The sequence below is a fragment of the Martes martes genome (assembly GCF_963455335.1).
Source record: "Martes martes genome assembly, contig: scaffold_237, whole genome shotgun sequence".
Classification (NCBI taxonomy): Eukaryota; Metazoa; Chordata; class Mammalia; order Carnivora; family Mustelidae; genus Martes; species Martes martes.
The window spans coordinates 68,804-82,320 of NW_027666695.1; the positions used below are offsets into that span (position 1 = coordinate 68,804).

The 13,517-nt window shown below is 40.8% G+C and overlaps 1 protein-coding gene across 1 annotated transcript; it reads right to left on the bottom strand.

Moving 5' to 3' along the window:
- Nucleotides 1–12,646: 12,646 nt before the first annotated feature.
- On the bottom strand, nucleotides 12,647–13,513 carry LOC308337838 (olfactory receptor 10W1-like; the record flags this gene model as incomplete). Its single annotated transcript, XM_080831377.1, has 1 exon — nucleotides 12,647–13,513. A coding segment is annotated over one exon (867 nt), but the record flags the coding sequence as incomplete, so codon positions are not given.
- Nucleotides 13,514–13,517: the final 4 nt, after the last annotated feature.

Sequence of the window (13,517 nt, forward strand, 5' to 3'; positions counted from 1 at the left end):
CTGTATGAAATTCTATCGGTTTTACCTTCAAAAGACATCCAAAATGTGATCACTTGCCTACATTGTTACAATAGATGTCTAACAAGATTCTGATCCTCTCCTCTTCCCTCTAAAATAGCAGATTTTCTACTCTGCATGCAGAGTGATTCACTTAAAATATAAGCCTGATAATGCCCTATTGTGCTCAGATCTCTTTGGGGGCCTTGCACCTTACTTAGGGTAAAATGGAAGTTCTTACTATGGTCTATAAATTGACTTTCTGTAATTTCTTATCTTATCTAGTGCCATATTTTATCTTATCTCCTACCATACCACCCTCTGTTGCTCTCTGTTTCACCCCATGTCTCAAGTAACACAGCCTCCTTGTTATTTGTTTCACTGGGTTCTGGGCACTGAGCAGTTACTGTTCTGGGGAGAGCACTAGATCATCTTTGATTAAATGTGTGGCCTCAGAAGCTATATTGCCTGGGTTTGAGCCTGGGCTATGCCTCTTACCATTGCTTCTTTCTTTCTTTCTTTCTTTCTTTCTTTCTTTCTTTCTTTCTTTTTTTCCTCTTCTTGAAACCTCAGATAGTAATATAAACTTTCTGTGCATTAGTTTCCTTATCTGTGAATTGGGGATAATAATGGTATTCCTCTCCTAAAGTTCTGGAAAGGATAAATGAACCAAACCATGTAAGTGGTCATGTAGGGTTCAGCTATCCTCATCACCATCATCATCACTATCATCCTCCTCCTCCAAGATAAAATGAAGCAAAAATGAAGATCTAAGACTTGCTAGCCTAGCTGCAAGTCATCGGTAGCTTCCACTTTATTAACTTTATTATTTTATTTTTTAAAAGATTTTATTTAATTGAGAGAGAGAGAGGGAGAGAGAGCACAGAGGGAGAGGGAGAAGCAGACCCCTTCCCTGAGTAGGGAGCCCAATGCAGGGCTTGACCCCAGGACCCGGGGATTATGAACTGAGGCAAAGGAAGATGCTTATGAGACAGGGCCACCCAGGTACCCCTGTAGCTTCTGCTTTCAATCTCTGGATCCACACACTGTGTGAAGAAGCTGGTGCAGGACTCCTGAATGGTGAAGCACCATGTGAAAAGAGAGTAAGGTGCAACCAACACCCAAAACATCTACAATGTGAATGAAGTAATCTTAGATAATTCAGTCCCAGGCAAATTCCCAGCTGAATGCAGCTATTTGTGACCCTAGCAAACACAGAACATGAGATCCATTCTGTTGAGCCCAGGAAAACCATACCAAATAATCGTGAAAACTAATAAATAGTTATTGTTTCAAACAACTAGATTTTGGAGCAGTTTGCTTTATATCAGTAATTAACTGATACTTTAGGTCAGTGGCATGGAAATTCAGTTTGCCTGTAGGTCTCACAGCTTCAGTCTTTACTAACAACTATAAGTTTTCTCTGTTTCATGTTTACAGGAAACTTAACAAAGCTTTTTTCTTTATTTTAAGAGTTAGTTAGTTTGTTTATTTATTTATTTATTTATGAGAGAGAACACATCGTCAAGCAGAGGGAAGGGCAGAAGGAGAGAGAGAGGGAAAGAGAGAGAGAGATATCTCAAGCCAATTCCCTGCTGAGTATGGAGGCTGATGTGTGTCTTGATCTCAGAACCCTGAGATCATGACCTGAGCCAAAAACAAGAGGTGGATGCTACTGTTTAAGCACCCCCTCTCAGTCTACAGTGTTCTGTTATAGTGTTCCAAATGGACTACAATATATGTATTCTGTTAAACATTTCTATAGGTTTAGGTAGAATGGGAAAAGTTTCCTTTAAAATCATTACATTCATTATTACTATAAAAATTACAAATTAAAATACAATTCCCCAATCTCAAAGTATCTTAAATGGCTTAAATTTTTGGTAAATCTCAAAAAGAAGGAATTCTCTGAGGTGAAATTGCCTTTCATTGTTATGCTAATCCCCTCAAGGCTGAAAGTGGTGTAGAACTAAAATGAACTCTACTTGAGGAGTTTAGCCGAACATTCCAAGGGAGCATAGAGAAGATGCTGGGGGAACCACTCATAACATCACCTGTGAAAATATTCTCTCCAATTCTTTTCCTTTATTTTACCTCTGTATACCCCAAATAATGACAGTACTAATAGTGGCAATAGTAAGACAATAATAATTGATATCATGTTTATAGGGCTTATTGTAAAACCTGTATTAATTCATTTGATCCTTAAATGATAGGTTTCTTTGCAATCTCCATTTGATTGAAAATAAAGTCAAGGCACAGAAGGTTTAAGTGATTTTTTAATTCCTTGTCACACAGGTAGAAAGAGGCAATCTAGGGCCTGTGCTGTTCCATAAACCTTTTTCATTGCCTATCTGTAAACTTGCCTGATAACCAGTGCTTTAATTATATAAGTAATTAGGGATTATTGACTGTACAATATCACTGATAAATGAATTTGTTACTGAGATGTTAGTTACTACCTAAAATGCTAGATGACATAGAGAATATTGAAAAACCCCATACAGCTGAGAAGATAATAAAATATTATTAGACAAACAGGAATTCTGTAAGGCAAATGAGCATGAAAGCTACTTTTACTCTTTCCAGAAAATAGAGCTTGGTTGGAGGATATGCATTGGGGGCAGAGGGTATGAACAATATTCTTTCATACATTAGTTGTTTAGCCCATACCTTATTATGCAGAAATTGGATTGTTAACATATTGTCATTTCTACACAAAATACTATATAAAAGGAAGGGGACAAGATGGCAGGGAAGTAGGAGGAGGTGCCGTTTCAACCTGTACCCTAAAGTGAGCTGATTACCTACCAAAGAACTCTGATCACCCATGAAATCAGCCTGAGATTAGAATTTTACACGTCTGGATCTCTATGGGGGCAGAAATTGCCAGTGGGCAGGTAAAGCAGAGTGGGAACATCGGACTAATATTGGAAGAGAAACAAAAGGGGGAGGGAGCCACTAGAAGCAGCCCATTGAAAAGTAATACCCCAATGGGAGAGTGCCCTGCATCTGGGGACCAGCATTAACTTGGAGTCTGGTTGAAAGCACTCAAAAAGAGCATAGGATCACAGGGGGAAATTGTGGGAATCGGGGCATTTAGGGACAGGGGCTTAAGTCCCCAGACCCAGGACAGCCACCCCCAGCGCTGAGCCAGAGAGAGTGCAGCGGAGAAACCAGGTCTTGGTCACTGAGCCGCGAGCGCGTCTAAGAGCATGTGGGGTCCAGCTCCCATGAGGGGCTGGGAACCTCACCAGCCAGCAGAAGCACAGACTTTTTACAGTCCCCATGCAAGCACCGCACCATGCTATCAGAGCCTGAGTCGCGTCCCACACCCTTCCCTGAGAGTGGTGTGCGCAGGCACCAGCCAGGAGTTCTCGGACCCGGAAAGACCAGGCACTCCCAGCCCAGGCCAGTGGGAAAATCTCAGTGTGCGATCGCTGCTTGGAACCTCTCTGGCGGTCCGGAGATGCCCAGACAGCCGCCGCTGTTGTGGTTTTGGGTACAAGCAGGAGTTCCTGTGTCCCCAGGGACCGCAATTTGGAACGTGTTCTGCCACTTGGGGTTCTTTTTGATGAGGTTCTTTTTTTTCTTTTTTTTTTTGCTTTTATATATATATATATATTTTTTTTCTCTTGTCATATACTTTTATCAGTCTTTTTGTTTGTCTGCCAGTGGCCGAGGGGGAACTTATGTGCTCTGAAGCACTCAGAGGGGAACAGACTGAGGCTTCTCTCTGAGAGGGAGGTCTGGGTGCAGTTTGCTTTCCTCTAAACCTCCAGAAACCATCAAAAGCTGTCAAGGCGAGAGAAAACAAACAAACAAACAAACAAACATAAAAACCTCCAGAGAACAAAAGCCTGAAAAACCGGTTTCCTCAAGCCCACCCCCTTGAGGGGGGTGGGAGGGCTTAACTCAGGGAACACTGCCTGAAAACCCACATGGCAGGCCCCTCCCCCAGAAAGCCAACGGGGGGTGGGGAAAGACGACAAGAGAACAGCAACCACTACTTCATAGATACAACTTTTATTTTTAATTCGTTCCCACTATTCTGGTTCATTTAAAAAAAAAATAGATAATTTTTTAACCTATTTACCATCACAGTGAGATGTCCAGTACATCAAATTCCATAATAACCTTTTAAGCTGAACTTTTTGATACATATACCAGTGTTTTCTTTTGCTTTTCTATTTTTAAATTTTTTTAAAATTTCATTTTAGTTTGTTTAGTTTATTCTTTTTTTATTTTTACTTTTTAATATTCATATAGAGTTAAACTTCAAGGTAATCCCCTTTCCCCAATCAATGCTACCCCTATAGGTAAATCAATTTTTAATCCTCCTTTATCTTAGGAAAGTTGAGTCCCTTAACAAAGATATCAAGATACATCCAGGAAGAATCAAAATAACCTTCCTTGCCCACACTGAGAATTTATAACCACTCTCCCATCTTTTTCTTCCGCCAGTGTTTCTGTGTATTTGTGTTTGTCCTGGTAGTATATAAATCTTATACTTGCGGTTCTTTTTGATGAGGTTCTTTTTTTTCTTTTTTTTTGCTTTTATACACACACACACACACACACACACACATATATATACTTTTTTTTCTCTTGTCATATACTTTTATCAGTCTTCTTGTTTGTCTGTTTTTGTTGTTATAGTTCATAACTCTTATCTTGGGGCCCATCTGGGCTGAGCCTTCTCTTTTATCTTTCTTTTTTTCCCTCTCTCTCTCTTTCACTTTTCTTTTTTCTCCCTTTCTTTTTTCTCTCGTTTGGGTGGGGAATCCTGATTGCTCAGAAACATTCCAGGGTGCACCTTGACTGCATCATGGTTGATACATAGAGCTACATCTGTTCAGCCATCTCTCACCAAAATGACTAAGAAGAGGAATCACCAACAGAAGAAAAATACAGAGGATGGGTCTTCTGCAACAGAGCTAATGGCTATCAACATAGACAATATGTCAGAAAGGGAATTCAGGCTAACAATTATCCAGGCAATAGCTAGGTTGGAGAAAGCCATGGATGACCAAACAGAATTGATTAGGGCAGAACTGAAAGCCACCAGGGATGATGTTCACAATATTAGGCCAGAACTGAAAGCCACCAGGGATGATGTTCACAATGCTCTCAATGAGTTCCAATCTAATCTAAATTCTCTAACAGCTAGGGTAACTGAGACAGAAAATAGAATTAGTGATCTGGAGGACAAACAGATAGAGAGAAAGGATCAGGAGGAAGCCTGGAACAAACAGCTCAGAAGCCATGAAAACAGAATCAGTGAAATAAATGATGCCATGAAATGTTCCAATGTCAGAATTATTGGAATCCCTGAAGGGGAGGAGAAAGAAAGAAGTCTAGAAGATATAGTGGAACAAGTTCTCGATGAAAATTTTCCCAATCTCATGAATGGAACCAGCCTTCATGTACTAGAGGCAGAATGGTCTCCCCCCAAGATTATAGATTCTCGAAAGTCCTCGAGACACCTAATAGTAAGAATGAAGAATTATAAATGTATGCAGACCCTCTTGAAAGCAGCTAGGACAAAGAAGCTCCTTATGTACAGAGGAAAGCCCATTAGAATAACATCAGACCTGTCCACAGAAACCTGGCAAGCCAGAAAGGGCTGGAAAGATATATTTAGGGCACTAAATGAGAAGAACATGCAGCCAAGAATACTTTATCCAGCAAGACTGAAATTAAAAATGGATGGAGAGATAAAGAGTTTCCAAGACCGGCAAGGCTTAAAAGACTATGCGACCACCAAGCCGACACTGCAGTAAATATTAAGGGGGGTTCTATAAAAGAGAAAAAAATCCTAAGAATATCATTGAACAGAAATATAGAGACAATCTACAGAAAGAAAGACTTCAAAGGTAACACCATGTCAATAAAAACGTATCTATCAATAATCACTCTCAATGTGAATGGCCTAAATGCACCCATAAAATGACACAGGGTTCCAGATTGGATAAAACGATAGGACCCATCCATATGTTGTCTACAGGAGACCCACATTGAACCTAAAGATACACCCAGACTGAAAGTGAAGGGATGGAGAAGCATCTTTCATGTCAATGGGCCTCAAAAGAAAGCCGGGGTAGTGATTCTCATATCAGATAAATTAGATTTTAAACTAAAGGCTGTAGTAAGAGATACAGAAGGACACTACATAATTCTTAAAGGGACTATCCACCAAGATGATCTAACAATTCTAAATATCTATGCCCCCAATATGGGAGCAGCCAATTACATAAGAAAACTATTAATCAAGATAAAGAGTCATATTGATATGAATACATTAATAGTAGGAGATCTTAACATACCTCTCTCAGTAATAGACAGATCATCCAAGCATAAAATCAATAAAGAAACAAGAGCATTGAATGACACATTGGGCCAGATGGACCTCATGGATATATACAGAACATTCCACCCTAAAACAACAGAATACTCATTCTTCTCAAGTGCACATGGAACCTTCTCCAGAATAGACCACATACTGGGTCACAAATCAGGACTCAAGCGATACCAAAAGACTGAGATTATTGCCTGCATATTCTCAGATCACAATGCTTTGAAACTGGAGCTCAATCACAAGGAAAAGTTTGGGAGGAACTCAAACACCTGGAAGCTAAAGACCACCTTGCTTAAGAATGCTTGGATCAACCAGGAGATCAAAGAAGAACTTAAACAATTCGTGGAAACCAATGAGAATGAACACACTTTGGTCCAAAACCTATGGGATACGGCAAAGGCGGTCATAAGGGGGAAATACATAGCCATCCAAGCCTCCTTCAAAAAAAAAAAAAAAAAGGAAAAATCCAGAATACACCAGCTGTCTCTACACCTTAAAGAACTAGAGAAGCATTAACAAATTAAACCAACTCCACACATAAGAGAAGGGAAATAATCAAGATCACAGCAGAGATCAATGAGGTAGAAACTAGAGATACAGTAGAACGTATCAATGAAACCAGAAGCTGGTTTTTTGAAAGAATCAATAAGATCGATAAACCATTGGCCACACTAATCCAAAAGAAAAGAGAGAACTCAAATTAATAAAATTATGAATGAAAAGGGAGAGATCATAACTAACACCAAGGAAGTAGAAACAATCATCAGAAGTTATTATCAACAGTTATATGCCAATAAGTTAAGCAACCTAGATGAAATGGATGCATTCCTGGAAAACTATAAACTCCCAAAATTGAACCAGGATGAAATTGACAACCTGAATAGACCAATATCTAGTAAAAGATTGAAGCAGTGATCAAAAACCTCCCAAAAAACAAGAGCCCAGGACCTGACGGATTTCCTGGGGAATTCTACCAAACTTTCAAGGAAGAAATAACACATCTTCTCCTGAAGCTGTTTCAAAAAATTGAAGCAGAAGGAAAACGTCCAGACTCTTTTTATGAAGCCAGCATTGCCCTGATCCCCAAACCAGGCAAAGACCCCACCAAAAAGGAGAATTTCAGACCAATATCCCTGATGAATATGGATGCTAAGATTCTCAACAAGATCCTAGCAAATAGCACATTACAAATAGCACATAGCAAATAGCACATTACAAAGATTATCCACCATGACCAGGTGGGATTCATCCCTGGGCTACAAGGATGGTTCAACATTCGCAAATCAATCAATGTGATAAAACAAATCAATAAGAGAAGAGAGAAGAACCACATGGTCCTCTCAATTGATGCAGAAAAAGCATTTGACAAAATCCAGCATCCGTTCCTGATTAAAACGCTTCAGAGTATAGGGATAGAGGGAACATTCCTGAACTTCATCAAATCTATCTATGAAAGACCCACAGCAAATATCATTCTCAATGGGAAAAAGCTCATAGCCTTCCCATTGAGATCAGGAACACGGCAAGGATGCCCACTCTCACCACTCTTGTTCAACACAGTATTAGAAGTCCTAGCAACAGCAATCAGACAACAAAGAGAAATAAAAGGTTTCCAAATTGGCAACGAAGAAGTCAAATTCTCTGTCTTCGCAGATGACACAATTCTTTATATGGAAAACCCAAAAGACTCCACCCCCAAACAACTAGAACTCATACAGCAATTCAGTAACATGGCAGGATACAAAGTCAATGTACAGAAATCAGTGGCTTTCTTATACATTAACAATGAAAATACAGAAAGGGAAATTAGAGAATCGATTCCATTTACTATAGCACCAAGAACCATGAGATACCTGGGAATAAACCTAACCAAAGAGGTAAAGAATCTGTGCTCGAGGAACTATAGAACACTCATGAAAGAAATTGAAGAAGACACAAAAAGATGGAAGACCATTCCATGCTCTTGGATTGGAAGAATAAACATTGTCAAAATGTCTATACTGCCTAGAGCAATCTATACTTTTAATGCGATTCCGATCAAAATTCCACCGGTATTTCTCAAAGAGCTGGAGCAAATAATCCTAAAATTTGTATGGAATCAGAAGAGACCCCGAACTGCTAAGGAAATGTTGAAAAACAAAAATAAAACTGGCGGCATCACGTTACCTGATTTCAAGCTTTACTACAAAGCTGTGATCACCAAGACAGCATGGTACTGGCATAAAAACAGACACATGGACCAGTGGAACAGAGTAGAGAGCCCAGATATGGACCCTCAACTCTATGGTCAAATAATCTTCGACAAAACAGGAAAAAATATCCAGTGGAAAAAAGACAGTCTCTTCAATAAATGGTGCTGGGAAAACTGGACAGCTTTATGTAGAAGAATGAAACTCCACCATTCTCTTACACCATACACAAAGATAAACTCGAAATGGATAAAAGACCTCAACGTGAGGCAGGAATCCATCAGAATCCTAGAGGAGAACATAGCCAGTAACCTCTTCGATATCAGCCACAGCAACTTCTTTCAAGATATGTCTCCAAAGACAAAGGAAACAAAAGCGAAAATGAACTTTTGGGACTTCATCAAGATCAAAAGCTTCTGCACAGCAAAGGAAACGGTCAACAAAATGAAGAGGCAACCCACGGAATGGGAGAAGATATTTGCAAATGACAGTACAGACAAAAGGTTGATATCCAGGATCTATAAAGAACTCCTCAAACTCAACACACACAAAACTGACAATCATATCAAAAAATGGGCAGAAGATATGAACAGACACTTCTCCAATGAAGACATACAAATGGCTATCAGACACATGAAAAATGTTCATCATCACTAGCCATCAGGGAGACTCAAATTAAAACCACATTGAGATACCACCCTACACCAGTTACAATGGCCCAAATTAGCAAGACAGGAAACAACATGTGTTGGAGAGGATGTGGAGAAAGGGGAACCCTCTTACACTGTTGGTGGGAATGCAAGTTGGTGCAGCCACTTTGGAGAACAGTGTGGAGATTCCTTAAGAAATTAAAAATAGAGCTTCCCTATGACCCTGCAATTGCACTACTGGGTATTTACCCCAAAGATACAGATGTAGTGAAAAGAAGGGCCATCTGTACCCCAATGTTTATAGCAGCAATGGCCACGGTCGCCAAACTGTGGAAGGAAACAAGGTGCCCTTCAATGGATGAATGGATAAGGAAGATGTGGTCCATATACACTATGGAGTATTATGCCTCCATCAGAAAGGATGAATACCCAACTTTTGTAGCAACATGGAAGGGACTGGAAGAGATTATGCTGAGTGAAATAAGTCAAGCAGAGAGAGTCAATTATCATATGTTTTCACTTATTTGTGGTGCATAACAAATAATATGGAGGACATAGGGAGATGGAGAAGAGAAGGGAGTTGAGGGAAATTGGAAGGGGAGGTGAACCATGAGAGACTATGGACTCTGAAAAGCAATCTGAGGGTTTTGAAGGGGGTGGGGTTCAGAGGTTGGGGGAGCCAGGTGGTGGGTATTAAGGAGGGCATGGATTACATGGAGCACTGGGTATGGTGCAAAAACAATGAATACTGTTACGCTGAAAAGAAATAAAAATTTTTTTTAAAATGCCTCTACTATTTTACTCAGTAATTCTCTTCTAGAAAGGAAATTAACAAATGAGCATAACAATAGGAAGTAACAAGTATAACACTGCATCTCAGGTATCAGTTGGAAAGAGAAGACTCATTCAATAAATTTTGTCTGAAAAAAATATATACAAAGATTGTATATAGAAGTACAAGTAAAGAAACCAGTATGTGCGGCAACATAATTTCATCTGAGCAGTAGCAGGAAGCCATGATCAACACTAGACCTCACAAACATGAGGGTAGAGTATGATCAGAGACTTGTAGGAGCCAAGTTTACTAAGAGAAAACACTTGGTAGGAACTGTGGCTTTAGGGGGAAGAAGCAACAGTTGACAGAAATACAGCCATGCAAGGAGAGACCAGGGAGATAAATACCCCAAACTATCTCTGCTTGTACCCTCCCAACCCTTGCCTGTCCCCCATGGGCCAAACCCAATTGAAAGCAAGAGGGAAGAGTAGACTGAATGTTTTAGTTTCCAGAAATTAAGCTTTTGGAGAGGACAGACAAGAAAAGGATCTTAAGAGTTAGGGGTAAACAAAGCATAACCAGAAAAAGATTGTTTCTTTCTTTCTTTTTTTAAAGATTTTATTTATTTATTTGACAGAAAGAGAGAGAGAGAGAGGGAGAACAAGCAGGAGGAATAGCAGACAGAGGGAGAGGGAGAAGCAGGCACCCCACTGAACAGGGGACCCAATGTGGGGCTCAATCTCACAAACCTGGGATCATGACCTGAACCAAAGGCAGCTGCTTAAATGACTGAGACACCCAAACACTCCAAAATTGTTTCTTATATAGTGTTTTTATTATTTTATTTTATTTTATTTTTTATTTCTTTTCAGCATAACAGAATTCATTGTTTTTGCACCATACCCAGTGCTCCATGTAATCCATGCCCTCCTTAATACCCACCACCTGGCTCCCCCAACCTCTGAACCCCACCCCCTTCAAAACCCTCAGATTGCTTTTCAGAGTCCATAGTCTCTCATGGTTCACCTCCCTTTCCAATTTCCCTCACCTCTCTTCTCCTCTCCATCTCCCTATGTCCTCCATATTATTTGTTATGCTCCACAAATAAGTGAAAACATATGATAATTGACTCTCTCTGCTTGACTTATTTCACTCAGCATAATCTCTTCCAGTCCCTTCCATGTTGCTACAAAAGTTGGGTATTCATCCTTTCTGATGGAGGCATAATACTCCATAGTGTATATGGACCACATCTTCCTTATCCATTCATCCATTGAAGGGCACCTTGTTTCCTTCCACAGTTTGGCGACCGTGGCCATTGCTGCTATAAACATTGGGGTACAGATGGCCCTTCTTTTCACTACATCTGTATCTTTGGGGTAAATACCCAGTAGTGCAATTGCAGGGTCATAGGGAAGCTCTATTTTTAATTTCTTAAGGAATCTCCACACTGTTCTCCAAAGTGGCTGCACCAACTTGCATTCCCACCAACAGTGTAAGAGGGTTCCCCTTTCTCCACATCCTCTCCAACACATGTTGTTTCCTGTCTTGCTAATTTGGGCCATTGTAACTGGTGTAGGGTGGTATCTCAATGTGGTTTTAATTTGAGTCTCCCTGATGGCTAGTGATGATGAACATTTTTCATGTGTCTGATAGCCATTTGTATGTCTTCATTGGAGAAGTGTCTGTTCATATCTTCTGCCCATTTTTTGATATGATTGTCAGTTTTGTGTGTGTTGAGTTTGAGGAGTTCTTTATAGATCCTGGATATCAACCTTTTGTCTGTACTGTCATTTGCAAATATCTTCTCCCATTCCGTGGGTTGCCTCTTCATTTTGTTGACCGTTTCCTTTGCTGTGCAGAAGCTTTTGATCTTGATGAAGTCCCAAAAGTTCATTTTCGCTTTTGTTTCCTTTGTCTTTGGAGACATATCTTGAAAGAAGTTGCTGTGGCTGATATCGAAGAGGTTACTGGCTATGTTCTCCTCTAGGATTCTGATGGATTCCTGCCTCACGTTGAGGTCTTTTATCCATTTCGAGTTTATCTTTGTGTATGGTGTAAGAGAATGGTGGAGTTTCATTCTTCTACATAAAGCTGTCCAGTTTTCCCAGCACCATTTATTGAAGAGACTGTCTTCAAAGCTGTGATCACCAAGACAGGATGGTACTGGCATAAAAATGGACACATAGACCAGTGGAACAGAGTAGAGAGCCTAGATATGGACCCTCAAGTCTATGGTCAAATAAACTTTGACAAAACAGGAAAAAATATATGTGGCAAAAAGACAGTAGAAGCATTTTGTAAAATAAATTTTTAAAAATTTATTTATTTATTTGACTGACAGTGATCAGAAGTAGGCAGAGAGGCAGGCAGAGAGAGAGAGAGGAGGAGGAGGAGGAAGTAGGCTTCCTGTTGAGCAGACAGCCCGATGTGGGGCTTGATCCCAGGATCCTGGGATCATGACCAGAGCCTAAGGCAGAGACTTTAACCCACTGAACCACCCAGGCACCCCTAATAGAAGAATTTTAAAGGTGTCTGGCACACATAGCTAAATGGTATCCAGATAATTCATATCGTTTTTAAAAGATTATTTTTAACATTATCTGGGAGAAATCCCAGTTGCATGGAGATTTGCATGAGCTGGAAGCAAACCCTTGCCTGATGGTTGTAGACTCCCCTAGTTGTTATGGGAGAGGCAATTCCTGGTAAGAATTTTTCCCAGGGTCCCCTTCATTTCACTGTTCCTCAGAGTGTAGATAAGTGGGTTGAGCAGTGGTGTTCCCAATGTGTACACCAGTGAGATGAACTGATCTTGCTTGGGGTAGTAGCTGGAGCTGGGGCGCAGGTACACAAAGGCACAGCAGCCATACTGCAGCAGGACCACAGAGAGGTGGGAGGAGCAGGTGGAGAAAGCTCGGTGACGCCCAGCTGTTGAGTGGATCTTGAGCACGGCAGCCACAATGAAGACATAGGAGGTAGCAATGAAGAAGAAAGGCACGGCAATGGCCAGTGTGGCTGCCACCAGCACTGACTGCTCATGGATGTGGCTGTTGGCACAAACAAGACGCATCACTGGTGGAATATCACAAATGAAGTGCTCGATACTTCGAGCCCGGCAGAATGGCAGAGAGAAGATGAAGGCCACCAGTTGTGTGGACAGGAACAAGCCTATGCCCACAGAGGCCCCGACCAAGCGGACACAGAGAGTTAAAGTCATGGTGAGAGGGTACTGCAAGGGGTGGCAGATGGCAACATACCTGTCATAGGCCATGGTGGCCAAGAGGAAGCAATCAGCACTGCCAAGCCCAATGAGGAAGATCATCTGAATGGCACAGCCCAGGAGGGTGATGGTCTTCTCTGACTCTAGGATGTTGGCCAGGATGTGGGGCACCACCACCGCAGTATAACATAATTCTACTCCTGAGAGGCTGCCCAAAAAATAGTACATGGGTGTGTGCAGGCGAGCTTCTGTCCGGGTGGCCACTATAATTAAGACATTCCCAGTGATGATCAAGGTATAAATGAAGCTGACTCCAAGGAAGGACAAG